Here is a 17,003-nt window from a genome sequence, read left to right on the forward strand (position 1 = left end):
ATTGTTTTCTGTTAACAGATGTTTTCTTATTGTCACAGACCATGCTTGGAAATTGTCATTTCTCCCTTACAACTGTCTCCTGTTTTTAGATGCTGGTGTCACTTGCTGCATTGTGCAAAGATTTCATCCGGCAGCGTGTGTGTAAGGATGCTCTGCCTGCCTTCCTTACATCTCTGCGCTCCCAGGCACTTGTCAGCTGTCATGCTGGGCCTGTATACAGCCACACTCTCGGCTTCAAGTTGCAGAAAGCTTTATTGGATGGTTTGGGAACACTCTGTGTAGATTTGGCATTCGGTGAGTCATTGATGGGAAAACTCAACATGCTTGTGCAGTTTATATATTTTCTGCATAGAATGTTGGACAAATGTGTAAATAGATGGCATTACTTACCTTAGGCTACTTTCACACTTCTGTCTTTTTACCCTCAGTCACAATCCGTCGCCTTGAGAAAATAAGGAAAATATTTTGCAGGATTCAGTTTTTTCCCCATAGAGTTGTATTAATGACAGATTGCGGCTGATGGCATTGCGTTGCATCTGTCTCGCGATGGATCAGTCGTAAAATGGCTAACCGTCGGGTGGAAGTAACGCAGAATGTAACGTTTTTTGTGTTTGTCTAAAAAACGGACAGCAACGGCTATGTTGGCGTCCGTCGTTTGGTATAATGGAAGCCTATAGTGACGCAATCCGTCCCAAATTTCTCTGTCGCGCTCGGTCTCTGTCGCGCTCGGTCTCTGTCGCGCTCGGTCTCTGTCGCGCTCGGTCTCTGTCGCGCTCGGTCTCTGTCGCGCTCGGTCTCTGTCGCGCTCGGTCTCTGTCGCGCTCGGTCTCTGTCGCGCTCGGTCTCTGTCGCGCTCGGTCTCTGTCGCGCTCGGTCTCTGTCGCGCTCGGTCTCTGTCGCGCTCGGTCTCTGTCGCGCTCGGTCTCTGTCGCGCTCCTTTTTTGTCACAGGATCCGTCGCATCAGTTTTCACACTATCTGCGACGGATCAGTCACAAAACGGATTGTGACTGATAGAAAAAGACGGAAGTCTGAAAGTAGCCTTATACTGATCATAAATTACAGCCTATATTCTAGTCCAGAGCTGCATTCACAATGTTGATGATTTCTATTTGTAGCCGCTATAGTCTACAGACATACTCCTAAGAGTTTACCTTTCCTTCTTACATGCAGTGGAACGGTTTCTGTCACTAGAGCCCCCCATACACACTAGATAGATATCAGACAAACAATGGTTCCGCCATCCATTATCTTCCTTCTTCCCTATACAAAGAAGCACTCTGCTCTTCTGAGTACTCCAGTGTTCTCTGAGAGAGCTGCTGGTAGGCATATCTGGCAATGACTTATCTCCTAAAGAACACAAGGATCAGCAGTACATAATCGGATATGGTGAATACTTCCTTCCAGGGCTAGCATACATATTTGTTGGCCCAATATTGGCCAATGTTGGTCTATGTATGGGGGCATTAACCCTTGCAGAATATGAGGTCCTATTGAAAGCTCTTTACAGACCCTGAAACACGGAGTGCTGTAAGACATGAACTCCAAAGCCTGTGAAATGTTGATTCTAGCTCCGCACTATGTATCATTGACTTTATTGAGATTAAAGGGGTTGTCTGGTTTGCTGATAAGTCTACAGTCACTATGTGCTTGCTGTCAGGATTCCCCGGTATTGCCGGTGAGGGAGAGCGGTCACGCCACCGTATGTATGCACATTACCGGTAACATTTCAACTACTTGTGCTTGACCTCTGTCAATACAAGTGAATTGAGAGAAATCGAATACTTCTAGCTGATGACACATGACCTAATGTATGGAAATTGCATGCTTGTGATCACGTGACTGCCTGCTCTCACCGGCACTATTGAGGAATCCTAACCGCATGCACATTCAATATGTGTGTATGACTATAAATTATGATATCTAGGGCACCACATCATTATTTCCACTGGAATAATGGTATCAACGAGTCAGTTAGGCACCATGTTTTGCATGCACAGTGCAGTTAGAATGGGTCAAACGATGTAATACACAGCCTAGGTTCTTATCTCCAGCTTTTAACACATGGCGTTCTAGACACTTGGATTGGGATAATTGAGAAACCTTGTTAGAGTGAATTTAGTTATGTGATAGGTCCCTTTTTATATACATTTTTTTCAGCACACACCCCCTTTATTGCCAATTTGCAGGGTAAGTTGATAACTTGGTGATCGTTAGAAGTCTGACTGCTGAGACTTGCACCAATCTTGAGAACTAAGGACTCTTATTTCTGACACAATATGGCACTTAACCGCCTTGCTGGAAATAGCCAAGCCAAGTGCTCAACAGCCCCATGGGGAGTGAATGGAGCGGTGGTCGAGTATGTGCACTACTGCTTCGTTCTACCAGGGATAAAAGTTGGCCGTTCTACCGATAGCGGTGTGTCTCTGCAGACGGATCCACATGATGAATAAGTTGTCACCCATCCTGTGGACTCCACTTAGCCATGTCCCTTTTATTTTTTTCTTCAACTCTTTTCAATACTGTCTATAGAGGTGTAAAACTATTTTTTCTTAGTAAACCTGTCTTACTTCATTTTTGTTCTAGGCGACAGTGATTTATTGGAGGTAATTGATTCCTGCACACTTTACCTTAGTGCCAGACAGCCCAAGCCGCTCCAGGAGGCTGCAATGAGGTGAGAGACCGGTTACCCTTTAACATGGATCTGTTATCGTAATGTCACTGTTTAACTGTAGTATGGTCATCACAGCTCTCCTGCCAAAGAAGACACAATGCTCAGTGTCCAGCCAGCTATGTCCTCCATGCTTCCTTATCACTTAAATAGTTGTATGGTTACACGTGAGCAGCCAGGTGGTCATAGGTGACCTCTATTCTTCACAAGAGGTTGACACCGGAAGAGTAGCTATGTATAACTATTTACTTGTACTTATGGGAGGTGTAGATTTAGGAGCATTATTTCATACCATGCAGTGAGATACAATCTGTCTACAAGCTGGATACTGACTCGCTTCTCTGTTTGATCTTTCAATACAGAACGTTACTTAGCCTTTCAAAGTTGGATCCAGACATTGTTTGGTTGCATCTATGCCAGTGGCAGAGTCCACCAGAACTTCCCCATTCAACTTTTGTTCAACTGTCTTGGACCTCCAAACCACATGATGAATACACACAGAATGTCTGTAACCTCCTCCAAAAGCTGCAAGAACTGTAGACCGTCCCAACAAAGATCTGCCACTATAGATCTTGGCATTCTGTCCATGTCGAAATGGGCTCTACCATGGATGTGGAGATGTCACCATCTGTCTTTGCACCTGTGGGTAGATGTGCCTGGATTCTTCAAGCTTTAACCCATTCTGTGCCTAATTTAAGATACATACATCTCTAACGTTGCATTGGAAACCTTCTCACCATGAGAGGAGCACAGTATGGGATTATTCACACCTAAATATCATCTGTTGCGACTTGCTGCAATCAATAAATTACTTGTAATATAAGATGAGGGGGATTGAACCAAATAATCAAATATAAAGTGTTTCCTAATTACAAATCGGAGGTAGCAAAGGTGATAATGTGATAGCCTGAACTGAAATTACCATTACACACCTAAAGATCCAGCTGCTATATTCAGGAATATGGATTCGACACGCTGGAGTAGTCACATCTCACCCCCCCCCCCCCCCCCCCCCACTGTTGACATCCATCTGTTCACAGCCTTTTTTTTCTTTCTTTTTTCTTTTCTTTTTTCTACACATCTGCAAATATAAACCTAATACATAAATTTCTATAAATTTCAACAGGCAATAAACATTTGCTCTTTTTGTTGAGATTGTCTTCTCAACAATTGGTGATCACGAGTCTGGTGATAACGCTACATGTATCACATCCTTTCCTATCCATTGAGCCACACATCCACTTCTCTGCTCCAACTGTAGACTGCTTAGGTTAGGGTCTATTGGTATCACTCTTTTAGTCTGTCTTTGAAGTACATGCCAGGAGAGCAATGAGCCTATAGCTGTTAAAAAAAAAAAAAAAACACTCCCATTAATATTTTTTCTCTTTTCAGTAAATGTGTGGATATATATTTATATTCTCACCTACTGCTGCTCTCTCTGGTGTCCATTGCTATTTTGCTCCTCTTCTCAGTGCCATCACTGCAATTTTGTCTAGCCGGCTCACCCTATGCTTTAGCCGGAAGTCTCTTTTGCAATGTAAGTCTATGAAGCCTCATTCTCCATAAACTTACCATGTAAAAGCCACTTCCGGGTCATGCAGAGCACAGTGTGACCTGGAGAGTCTGCAGAGAGGTGATGTCACTTAGAAGCGGAGCAGAACTGTTGATGTGTCCTGCGGGGGGGTCTTTTAACTCTCTTTCCCTAACAAATGATGGTGGGGGAAGAGAATGATTGGCAGTTGGAACGTCAGTGCTGATCCTTTTCGTTTCAAAAAACTACACATCAGGCAGTGGCTTTCCCCCCCTTTCCTGATGAAGACTTATGAACTCTAAGCATCATGAGTTTTCGTATGTGTAGGGTCAGGAGAGAGCCCTTTTGGCCAAATGACCATTCACTTGACAGTCAAAGGACATGGTCGGCACATACCACATCTCCTGGGCAGGCAGGGGAGGAAACGAGTACACAGAGATTGCAGCGGATTCTATCTATGAGTTAAAACCTTTCCCTGCCTGTTTTTATCACAAATGAGTGTTTCTGCCTTGTCCACAGTCACCTGAGGTCATCATAATCCAAGTTTGTGACGTAGGAGCTCGGCGACAACTGGGGCTTTTTTTTTTAACGCATCCAATTGTAAAACTTATTATTCTAAGATCTCTTGATTAAAATGTACTTTGTTCATGGGAAAACCCCTTTTTAGGGTGCATTCAGGTGACCAAATAAATGTGTTCGAGATTGGACAGTAATACTGGGGACTGAACACTGCTCTCCCGACCCAACTGTGATAGGATCATATATTTCTATGCAATTCTAATGCTTGGATTGGGAGACAAGCGGCAGGTCCCATCTCAATTTATACTGTCGTCTGAATGCACCCTTACTAGAAGTGATCAGGCCTTTACTATGTGTTCATCAGACAGTCTCTTCACGAGAACGCAAATCAATCAAAGGTTCTTCAGCTCCAGCGAATCCTCAAATGATACCGGCAATATTGCAGTCTGGTTCAAAGTGAATATATGGGTTATATTTTCATCCATGGTGCGTGTGATCGTTCTACGGTGTAATGTAGCATCTAACTAGAGCAGGAGAATTAATTACCTCCAGAATTCCCATTGTCCTGGATCTTTTCTGCGTGTTTCACTGTTGTATTCAGGAAATGTCTATTTTTAATATTTATACAGCAATTTTGTAATAAAAATAAAATAGTGGAGTTATACAATCATTGTAAATCTTCTCTTCAGATCCATTAACCATGCACAAAGACATTCAACAACTGGCTCTTGGGATAACAATCAGCTTTATTTACATCCAGGGAGGCGTCACATGTATGGAGGGCGCCATAGTCCTAAACCAGAACCACTTCCATCTCATGAGCGGAGAACATGACAGCCCTCTCTAATAATGAGTTATCTCACAGTCACACCTAAACAAAAAAGGTATTGATAGAGAGGCCTGCCATGGGTAACCTGGATCACAGGTACAGTATGGAAGCAGCAGTTAAAGCACCCACATAGTAAATTGACTCCATGGTGCCAGTTACAGCAGCATATTAATGGGATCTGTGTAGCACATCTATTCAGCCTGTATTAAACAATGCCCCAAAAAGCTTCTCTTTAAATAGCTATTCCCTCCTATGCCTGTCATAAGCCAGAATATCATTTGCAGCTCTTTTCAAGGTTAGGCTGGTTTCACATCTCTGGTATTTTGCCGGAAGCCAGATCCGGCACAAATGCAGTACAGTTACATTCATTTACAATGGAAGCGCGACGCCATGTGGACACATGCGGTTGTTTATGAAGCATGTGTCCGCATGGTGTTGCGCTTCCATTGATGTAACTGTACTGCATTCGTGCCGGATCTGGCTTTCGGCAAAATACCGGAGATGTGAAACCAGCCTTACACCCTATAGAAAAGGATATCTCACAATTACTCATTGCTTTCTTGTGAGCAGGCACTTCTACTTAATTACCAGTTCTAACCAGTGACATTAGTGCATCTCTGGCCTAAACTGTGTGCCCTTCGATGCCGTTATAAAAGGCAGCTTTGCCTATGCATTAGGAGTGCATGAGCTCCAAAGCTGGCCAAAAGTGGAAGCCAACAGTGTGCTCTAGCAATCCAGCGCAGTGCTTACAATCTCTATAGAAAAGAGCTTGTAAGCACAATAAAAAATATTAAAATTATGCACCATTCTAATAATTATGGAAGTTACGTGTTTTAAAAAATGGCAATTTAAGTTTTACAGTATCTAACACTATATAGAATAGTTATTCACATATCCAAATGACCTTTTAACAAATCTTCCCATAATAAAAGGTATATAGAAAATTTGATAGCATAGTCGTTATTCAACATATGTCTACCTAATGATAGCTGCAAATCATATTCTGGTGGCCTGGCAAAGGGAATTGGCATCATACCAGGTTACATAGCTGGTGGCAGGAGATGCAATTTCTTTGATGCTGACCAACTTGAATCATTAAGTAGCTCAACCGGAGAAGAACACAAGGCTTATATAGGGCAGTATAGAAGCATGGATGGACAATAAAATTGCTTATCACATTTACAAAGATTACATTCAAACTTTTTTTATGGGATTTCAAGAGGTGAGCTTTCAGAAAAAATGTCAGACCGGTGAGTTGCCACTTGTCACTGTCTAATACCTGACAAAATACCACTTTGCTTCTCAATAGCCTATATATTACAAAGATGTGTTTTTTATACTTGCCTGATAACCAATTATCACAAGTTCATCATCAAAACATGAAATTTAGACACAACTCAAACTAAGGGGTCTAAATTTAGTTCTGTAGTTTATCAATCCATGAATGATCCAGGTCACGTCCAAGTTCCCTTAGTGTTTCCCCATGAAGAAACAGCAAAGGTGTTTACAGCACGGAATGATTTGTTGTCCTACATACTACTCAACTACTGCAGATTTTACCATATGGGCCTCTACAAAAGTAGAATAGAAGCAAGAAACAAGATGTATAAACCAAACACTTCCTGGCATTCGATGTTTTAGCATATAGTATGAAATTGATCTAAAGTAGACATGGTCAATGGACCTCAACATCATCACTATATGTGTATGATAATTACACAGAAAACTGTCCGGTAGATTTTCAGCACTGGAACATCACTTCTGAGCTGAAGTGAGCTTATTTGAGCCATCTCTTCTTGATGAAAAGGCTATAAACTGGAGATAGTCAATGGTGATGACACACATGGAGACCAAGAGCAATGATGCCATTACTGGCAGTTATAGTCTTGGATAATAACAGGAAAGGAAACACTTGGTTAGATATTATTAGCAATTTGACCATCACAAATGTTGTTGAGCCATGTAAAATATTACGTTGAAAAGCAGACCAGTCAATGAGAGGCCTTGTGAATAAGGCTTTTTAACTTTCACCCCAATCTTAAACTATTTTGAGATCATCTACCCAAAGGCATCCTGGGAATTGTATACTTCCCATAATACCAATGGTCTATGTGAACTCCACAACTGGTACGGTCAGAGCAATGAAATAGCAGGGCACAGAGTTATGATCGGTGGACAATGGTAGAAGAAGCTCCATTTTTGTCCACATGGATAACAGTCTAGAGCACCTTCAATGCCCTTCTCCGAGAAAGGAAATAAGTCACATGATGGGGTAAAGTAAAAGTCATTGATTTTCCCTGACCACATCTGCTTGCAAGTAGACATCAATTTTCAGATGGAGAAGGGTGGGAAGCCTCTCATGCACTCCTCCTTACATCAGTGGTTGGGAAAAGTACCCACAGTCCATCTACACCTGGCACTGGTCACAGGGCTCTGCTGCTCGCTTTCTCAACTCTTTGACTTGGAAATGACGGTGAGTGCTGGTGTCCTGTTGGCGGTGAGGGTTCGAACCACGGCGGCCTAATTCTGTCTCCACACGAAGGAAGGCCTTGACACGATGTTGCCTTCCTTTTCCATCACTGTAATCCAACACACGACATTCATAGGTTCCTTCATCCGAGATCTTCACATGAGACAAGCGCAGTTTGTGTGAAATGTTGCTGCCAAAGACTTTTACGACCTATGTAGAAAGGACAGAGTTTAAGTAATGAGCAAAGCCACCCAAGAAAAATATACCTCCTAACACCTTAATGTGACATACATGTAAGGCTGGAGCCACACTTGGCCATGACTTGCAATGCCCAGACCAGCACCTGACTCTTCTGACAGGAGCAGGTCGGCTGCATGTATTTCTAAGCAGCTGACCCGCCCCCTCCAGTCAGGACAGACGCCCGCCGGTCCAGGCGATGTAATCCTCGAGAGAGTCACACCCAAGTGTGACTCCAGCCTAAACATATTGGCGGGGACCTAGTGGGGCCTTGTCCTGGAGAGAGGTTAATGGTCGCTCATTCCAACTATGTCTAGTAAATATAAGATTTACCATATATTGATAGTGAGTTAGCTGCTGTTAATATCCGCCACTTTCCCTAATGCAAGATTTTGGTGGGAATCAGACTATTCCATTAGACAGTTGATCAGTGGGCATAATCTGCATTGTATTATTCCATTCTATGAGAACCTTAAGACATATTTTGTGGAGTAATGCAAGTGTGGGTAAAAATTAAAGATGTAATGTGGGGCCATCTATGGGATCTCCATATGTCGTCTGAATAGGGGGTCTCCAATAAAGAGGAGAGGAGGCGGAGAGGAGGCAATGACTGATTGTGAATATCTTTATTGTGCTTTTACCAAAACTTGTTATTCCAGAAACTTCCATACACTACAATGGAGAAAGAGTCATGCACATTTGATTCCTTCCTTACTGGGGTGTGAACAGAGGATAAGGAGACCCGACCCCTCTCGCCCCCCCATTTTTAGGCGGTGTCTTAGAATTGTAACTGACAACTATACTTTGGATATGCCAACTGTCTGAGAAGGTAACAGACCAATTGTGGCCCTTGGGATGTTCATCAGTCCAGAAAATTGGTGCTTCCCTGCATTATAGTGCTGCTGGGACTTGAACATTAATAAATAAGCTCTGCTAAAAAGTACTGAAACGGATCTGGTGAATTAGGCCCTCTTTTATGCTGGGAGGTCATCTTATAGCTTAATGGCTACAGTTATGTAAAAGTCATTTTTCCCATCCAATATGAAGAGCCAGATAAAAGATGTAGCGCTGTCAAAACCTAATCTTCTTTGTTAATGGAGAAGGAGTGATCTTACAAGGTGACCATAGAAACTCCCCTCCCCTTATTAGCTACCCGACCTGTCACCATGTTTTAGTTTCCTATTGTAGTCAGTTAATTGAAAGCTAAAAAAAAAATTATTCACAAACCCCATTGTCGAAAAATGTGCCGATGGAACAGTAAATAACTCTGGATATCCACACCTAGAGTGTATTAGAGTGTGCATTAGAGTGTATCTAATGCATTATTCTTCAATTGAGATAATTGTCTGCAGTCTCCAGTGGTCAATCTCAAACCCCCGTTGTCTTTCTCAAACACAATGTATAAGGCATCGTTCTTATTTCAGGTAATAAAGGTAACTATTCCCTACAATGTTATTTAAGGAGCACATTCCCCTATAAACAGAACATTATCTGGAAAAAATCTGTCCTTCAGATGCCTTTTACTATCCTCTTTAGCTATTATCTTAGCCAAGTTACAGATGCCGGATGGCAACTACTAATGGCAGCAATTACAATGCCCATAGGTGCTGTTTGTAACTTATAAATCATTGGTAGGAGTTGGCTGCCCTCTTATATCTCTCTGTCAATCTGTATGTAGGTTCTGGTATTCCTTTCTTGAACCAGGAAAATTGGGATGATTAGTATAATGGGTATGAGGGTATGTGCGCACGTTGCTTTTTACCTGCTTTTTACCTGCTTTTTTGCTGCTTTTTCTTCTGCGCTGTTTAATGCCAAAATGGATGTGCTCTTAAGCAAAGTCTATGGGAATTTGGGTTTCTTGTTCACACTATGTTGTTCTAAATGCTGCCTTTTTGTGGCAGAACTTTGGTCAAAAACTCAGCTTTGCAGTGCAAAACCCAAATGGCAAAAACAATTGACATGTTGCTTCTTTGAAAAGCTGAGTTTTTGACCAAAGTTCGGCCACAAAAAGGCAGCATTTTGAACAACATAGTGTGAACAAGAAACCCAAATTCCCATACTTTGCTTGAATAGAAGAACACATCCATTTTGGCATTAAACAGCGCAGAAGAAAAAGCAGCAAAAAAGCAGGTAAAAAGCAGGTAAAAAGCAACGTGCGCACATACCCTTACTCCGAGTTAAGTTCCCATGTATTAGTATATCTTTCGGTCTTCACGGTAGTTTTTTAATGTTCTAAATAAAGACTACGATGTTTTTATCATAAGAAGAATCTGTGCCGGATCCTTTCCTCTCTCCTTTCTGCATTACTCCGAGTGTAGGGTCTTATCAGTACGATAGGTATACAATACTGCAAACTATTGGGGCATTCTGGACAGACTTTAGGATGCAAGTCTATTAATGGAGTGAAACCCAAAACTGCTAAGCAAGAAAGCTTAAAGGGGTTCTCTCCTAAAGATCACTGACCAACTATCTACAACAAGGGTGATATATCAATGATGGCTGGGGTTCCGACTCCTGGGAACCCCACCAGTCATGACAACAGGCATCCTAAAGTACCCTCTGTGAATGGAGCGGTAGTGAGTATGTGTGACCGCCACTCCTATAGACCATGAATAGAGCTGCACATGCACACTATCGCTCCAATAAAAGGGTAGACTTTGGGACCCCAGTTCTCATGACTTGTGGGCATACCAGTGGTCAGAAACCCAAGACATCATATATTTATCACATCTACTGCAGACAAGTGATTTAACATGTATAGATGAGCAGATAATTCTCGATACTCTGGTCCAGCGTCCAGGTCAGTGGTACCTGGCATCTAGATGGGAAGCCCGCTAATTTCTTCCCTTCGAGCATCCCGGAACACCTTTTGATCAGCTTGGGGCTTGTGTAACATCATCTGTGCATCATGTCAAACAGATGATATTGCGCTAGCCCCGACAAATCAAATGCCACACCAGCAACACTGGAAGGCAAGAGATTCGAGGGCCTCCAGCCTGGATGCCAGGAACCACTGACCTGGACACTAGAGTCCTGCATATCAATGCACTCATCTCTACTATTAGATATCTCTACATCTTTACATATCTACTCAACTAACTACTGCTCCATTTACAAAACTTTGCCCTTTCCTGGTTCTGGGGATCATTGGGGTCCATCCTGTGCATAGGGAACAAATGTTGTTAGGGTGATAGGCCATTTATATCTAGGGCTACACCGAGACCTATGCTGATAAGACATTATGCATTCAAAACATATGACTATTTTACACTTGCAATTTAGCTCTAAAAAACCAGCATGCTGCTGCTCAAGGCTTTGATATCTATGTGGCTAAAGGGGCATTCCCATCTCCAAGATCCTATCCAATATGTAGTAGGCGTCATAATATTAGGAAATACCCCCAATTAGAAATGTAGTATAGTTCTCCTGATTTTGTCATCTCTCTTAACTCATGTGCAGGGCATTGCAACTTAGGTATCCATGGTTATGTCAACTCATATAGTGTCAGTTAGTTAGATGCTTGGGGTCATAAACTGCAATGCCCTGCACATGAAGTAAGAGACATAGCTAATGAGGAGAACTATACTACATTTCTTATTGGAGGTATTTGCTAATATTATTACGCCTACTACATATTGGGATAGGATCTTGGAGATGGGAATACCCCTTTAAAGTTGTGTCCAAAAATCAAAACAATTGGGAGGGGAGAAGAGGGAGTTTCACAATAATTGTGTTGCAGGTCATAAGTCAATTCCATGAACAGTCATTTCACGTGATATCCCTTTATGGCATAGGGGTCTCCAGTCTGTGTGATACATGTAGCCTAAATCTGCAGTAATCCATCTATTTATCATGTTAGTGACTATGGGTCTTCGCTCTTTACCCTTGGTTAACTCCTCCAGTGTAACAATGGCCAATAACATCCACTAATTATAAACAGGTAATAGTCTGATCATATAAATGTGGAGTAAAATACAGTATCAGAACAATCCTAAGGTAAGGGAATAAGTAACAAGCCATCATAAATCCGCACACTTCTGGTTGTTTAGTTTACTTAAGCCTCCTTAATGCTACGTTCTAAATGAATTTCTCTATTCCCCCAATGGGACAACACTTCAGTAGAACTCTCCCATCTCTGCCAAGTACAGCTCTCTCCCCCACAGAACAAGATCAATAGAAAAATCTCTGCGGCTAATTAGCTTTCCTTCCAAATTGATCTGCTCCTGGTATTTGCCATTCTGTGAAATGTAAAGCTTACCCCTTCCGGAAGAAAAGAAGTGTAAATCAAATTAATGTTCTGCTCCTGCCGTACAAGCTAGATCCCCATTAGTGTTCTTCAAGATGCTCGAGGGCTGAGGGCCAAGTATGGGCAGTAGAGAGGAGAGGGACCGATGGGGCTTTATTGTAATACATTGGAAAAGGGGAAAATCACCTTACTATGACGAACTAATGCTTTATGTGTTTATTGAACATCGAGGGAAAGTAAATGCCTTACTATATGTTAAGGGGGTGCACAATGCTTTTCCACCCTTTGTAGTTGTAGGATGTGCTTGGTGGTTCTCCGCAATAAAGAGTGTACTGACAGATTTCAACAATGCACTTCGCAGAAGTAAAAGAACGCACTTCTTGCCAATTCAGTGATTCATTGTAGATACAGCAGTAGCAACATGAGGTAGATACAACATGGGAGCTCCGCAATGTCATGTGGTATAGGGTTTTCTTTCACTGTGCCCAACCTGATTCTATCCCGCCCACCAGAGGTTTTCTTGTGGGACTTGGACAACTGTTAATGTTTTTGTGTATTTTTTTTATAACCTTTTATGTCTTTATTGTACAGATACAGGTTTTGATGGCTTTCCTAGTATAGCTATAGTTGCCTGTGTGCCAAGGCTGACATGGCGATTGGCGATGGAGAAGTATGGCCAAGAATGCTTGGGCGTGACATGTGAGTGAGGCCCTACAAGCATGAGAACGCATAGGTGTTGTGACGCCTTGTTGCTCAAATGGGCAGAGCAGATTTTTAATTAAAGGGACAACTCTTATGGCCAAAAAGGGAATATGTCTTAGATAGTGGTAGGGTGAAATGCCACAGCAAGATAGAAGCCAAAGTAGGAAGACAGGTCCCTGGGAAGTCATTGCCATGTGTGGAGAAGAGTCTCCCTGCTGTCTAAGAAGCAGTTAGGCTATGTGCCCACGGGAGCTTGTTCCTGCGGATTTTGCCGCGGAAAACCTGCGGATTTATCTGAATTTTCCAGATAAATCCGCAGGTTTCAGCAAGTACAGAAACTCCCCATGTTATCCTATGGGACATGGGGAGTGTCTGTGTCCATGCTGCGGTATGTGTGGCTGTGGAATATGCTGTGGATGTCCCGCAGCCGCACATAACTGCATGTCAATTATTCCTGCGGAAATATCTGCGGAAATCCCAGCCCTCCGCTATGGAGATAGAGGCCGTGACTTCCGCAGGTAAGTCACACAAATGTCCGCAGGTTTACCGCAGCTATTTCGCTGTACTACCGCAGCTAAAAATAGCTGCAGGTTCCGGGGAGCTGCTGCAGGAAACCTGCGGACGTACCTGCGGATAGCAGGTGTGGCTTACTTATGTCTAATAGGGATAAAGCCCTATTAGACATAAGTAATCCACACCCGCCAATATCGGCCTACCAACTAATGTGTATGGGAGGAGCCTCCTGAGTTTGGGCGGTCTGAATTTTAATGTCTGGCCCTTTTGTTCTTCAGGAGATAAGCGCTGCCTGAGCCGTTTGGTAGCTTACTTTCTCCACTTTGAAAATACATGAAAGTTTGGAAGAGGGAATCAAGAGAAACAGTTGATGGGTGAACGAGCTCTTGGTCATTAGTTATCATTTGTGTACGGCCATCTTTAGTTGTGACCCCCAACTTGTGCATGTGGGTACAGTAACCCAGCTACCGGCTCATGGCTTTAAATATCCTCATATGCATCATATTACTACTGGTGTATCTACAATAAAAAATAGAAATGAGTAAGTACCACAAGTGTTTTCTTGTGCAAATTAGTTTGTTTCTCCAGAAATAGCGCCACTCTTGCGCATCCCCTGTGCCTGGTACTGCAGCTCCGGCTCATTCACTAGTCACAGTCCACATAAAAGTATGCCGCTGTATAATACTTTATTAAATATATTCTAGGTTAATTAGTGCATGTAAAGCAAATTGTCCTTTACTTCTGACACTCACGCTTATCTTAGTGGCGCCTTTCTCCGGAGTCCCCGGTAGAGATTTCAACTGCAAGATAAAATTAATAAATTAAGTCAGATAAAGCAATGTCAATAAGAAGTCATATCTCACCATACCGCTGGTACCCTAATTTCCTGCAATAGCTTATAGTATTGGAACAATCTGATAATATCACAGGGAAGATGCACACCGTTTCCTTTCGACTAGGAATAAAGAGAAAACGTCTAAAGACTGGTGTTGATAACGTCCTGTTCCAATCACATCACCAAGTCCACTAATTTGGTGACCAAAGGAACACGGTGTCATCAATTCCAGTCCTAAAGCAAGGCACCAGTGACCAGCGCTGAATCCACAAGGATTAGATCAGGTATGCAATATTTTATAGCGTTCAGGTCTTTGCCGTGTTTTTGAGCCTCCTGCATTTTCCTGTAAGGGTGGAAATCACAATTTAGTCATTAATTCTACGGCTAAAGGGGATAATTGTGTCATTACATATGTACATACATTTTAGCTTGATAAATAGACACATCTAAGCATTACATGTATTACATAGTCATGTAAGTGACAGTCATGAGCAGCCGCAGTCTCCAAGATAAGACCTAATGCACTTTCATCATTTCAGGGTCATCAGGGCCTACGGTAATCCTTTGGGTATGAATGGGTAATAATTGCATCCCCAAAGACCCCTTTGTCATAAGAATACACCAGTATCATAAATAGAGTTGAATTGGGGCCTGCCAGCTTCCAATTCTACCACAAAATATTATACCATTTCGTGAAATTCTACATAAAATTGTCAATTCCTACTATAACTGTAGTATTTAAAGCAGGGGTGGGGAACCTCCGGCCCGGGGGCCGTATGCGGCCCGCGATGACATTTAATGCGGCCCCCGGGCACATTCCAGGTTACCCCAGTGCTTGAGCAGCACTCGAGCTTTTGGCGGGCGCCGGCCCTTTAAAATCCCAGTGCGTTCTGGGTAGATGCTAGAATGTACAGGCTTTTTCCAGATCCTGATTTCAGCCCGTACTAGAATGTACGTGCTCTTTGCGGGACCTGACTACAGCCCGTACCCCTCATCCATTGACGTGCTGACGTACCCCTCATGACGTGCCCCTCATCCAGTGCTCTGTACCCCCCCTAGTATTGTGTGTTGCCCCAAGTGCTGTGTACCCCCTAGTACTGTGTGTAACTCCTCAATGCTATGTAATCTGTGCAGCCTCCTAGTGCTCTCAGTGCAGCCACATAGTGCCTCTCCCTGCTGCCTCCAAGTGCTGTCACCTAATGCTCTCCGTGCTGCCTTCTAATGCGGTCACTGTCAGTGCTCTTTGTGCTGCCACCTAGTGCTTTTTGTGCTGCCACCTAGTGCTCTCCGTGCTGCCACCTAGTGCTCTCCGTGCTGCCACCTAGTGCTGTCTGTGCTGACAACTAGCCCTCTGTGCTGACAACTAGCGCCCTCTGTGCTGCCAACTGGTGATCTCTGTGCTGCCACCTAGTGCTGTCCGTTGTGCCAGCTAGTGCTCTCCGTGCTGCCAGCTAGTGCTCTCCGTGCTGCCAGCTGGTGCTCTCCGTGCTGCCAGCTGGTGCTCTCCGTGCTGCCAGCTGGTGCTCTCCGTGCTGCCAGCTGGTGCTCTCCGTGCTGCCAGCTAGTGCTCTCCGTGCTGCCAGCTACGGCTCTCTGCTGCCAGCTACGGCTCTCTGTGCTGCCAGCTGGCGCTCTCCGTGCTGCCACCTAGCGCTGTCTGTGCTGCCACCTAGCGCTGTCTGTGCTGCCACCTAGCGCTGTCTGTGCTGCCACCTAGCGCTGTCTGTGCTGCCCCCTAGCGTCCTCTGTGCTGCCCCCTAGCGTCCTCTGTGCTGCCCCCTAGCGTCCTCTGTGCTGCCACCTAGCGTCCTCTGTGCTGCCACCTAGCGTCCTCTGTGCTGCCACCTAGCGTCCTCTGTGCTGCCAACTAGCGTCCTCTGTGCTGCCAACTAGCGTCCTCTGTGCTGCCAACTAGTGCTGTCCGTTGTGCCGCCTCGTGCTGTCCGTTGTGCCACCTGGTGCTTTTCGTGCTGCCGCCTAGTGCTGTTGATGCTGCCGCCTCGTGCTGTCCGTTGTGCCGCCTCGTGCTGTTCGTGCTGCCGCCTACTGCTGTCTGTGCCCGCCACTAGTGCTGTCTGTGCCCGCCACTAGTGCTGTCTGTGCCCTCCACTAGTGCTGTCTGTGCCCGCCACTAGTGCTGTCCATGCTCAGCATCTCCTGTGATGTATACACCCCTCCTGTGATGTATACGCCCCAACCTCTCCTGTGATGTATATGCCCCAGCCTTTTCTGGGAAGTATATGACGCAGCCACGCCTGTGATGTATATGCCTCAGTGTCTCCTGTGATGTATATGCCTCAGTGTCTCCTGTGATGTGTATGCCTCAGTGTCTCCTGTGATGTATATGCCCCCAGCCTCTCCAGACCAAGACAAACCTGGAAAAGCAGTTGTGAGAAACAAAATGATCAATATCACCAAACATCACAGCTGCTCCGGCCACCACATTAGGGG

General features: G+C 44.0%; 2 protein-coding genes across 2 annotated transcripts in view; one reads left to right on the forward strand and one right to left on the reverse strand.

Annotated features, from left to right (window-relative positions):
* Nucleotides 1-5,376, forward strand: part of TTI1 (TELO2 interacting protein 1) — a 41,071-nt gene extending 35,695 nt beyond the window's left edge. The window contains exons 6-8 of the mRNA XM_075349810.1: nt 90-294; nt 2,586-2,673; nt 3,033-5,376. Coding sequence (XP_075205925.1) covers nt 90-294; nt 2,586-2,673; nt 3,033-3,210 — 471 coding nt within the window. The 3' untranslated portion in view covers nt 3,211-5,376. The remainder of the gene's footprint in view (nt 1-89; nt 295-2,585; nt 2,674-3,032) is intronic.
* Nucleotides 5,377-5,446: 70 nt separating this feature from the next.
* VSTM2L (V-set and transmembrane domain containing 2 like) overlaps nt 5,447-17,003 on the reverse strand; it is a 139,373-nt gene continuing 127,816 nt past the window's right edge. Inside the window, exons 3-4 of the mRNA XM_075349811.1 lie at nt 14,470-14,517; nt 5,447-8,229 (exon numbers count right to left, since the gene is read on the reverse strand). Coding sequence (XP_075205926.1) covers nt 7,957-8,229; nt 14,470-14,517 — 321 coding nt within the window. The 3' untranslated portion in view covers nt 5,447-7,956. The remainder of the gene's footprint in view (nt 8,230-14,469; nt 14,518-17,003) is intronic.

Source organism: Anomaloglossus baeobatrachus, chromosome 5 (assembly GCF_048569485.1).
Source record: "Anomaloglossus baeobatrachus isolate aAnoBae1 chromosome 5, aAnoBae1.hap1, whole genome shotgun sequence".
Classification (NCBI taxonomy): Eukaryota; Metazoa; Chordata; class Amphibia; order Anura; family Aromobatidae; genus Anomaloglossus; species Anomaloglossus baeobatrachus.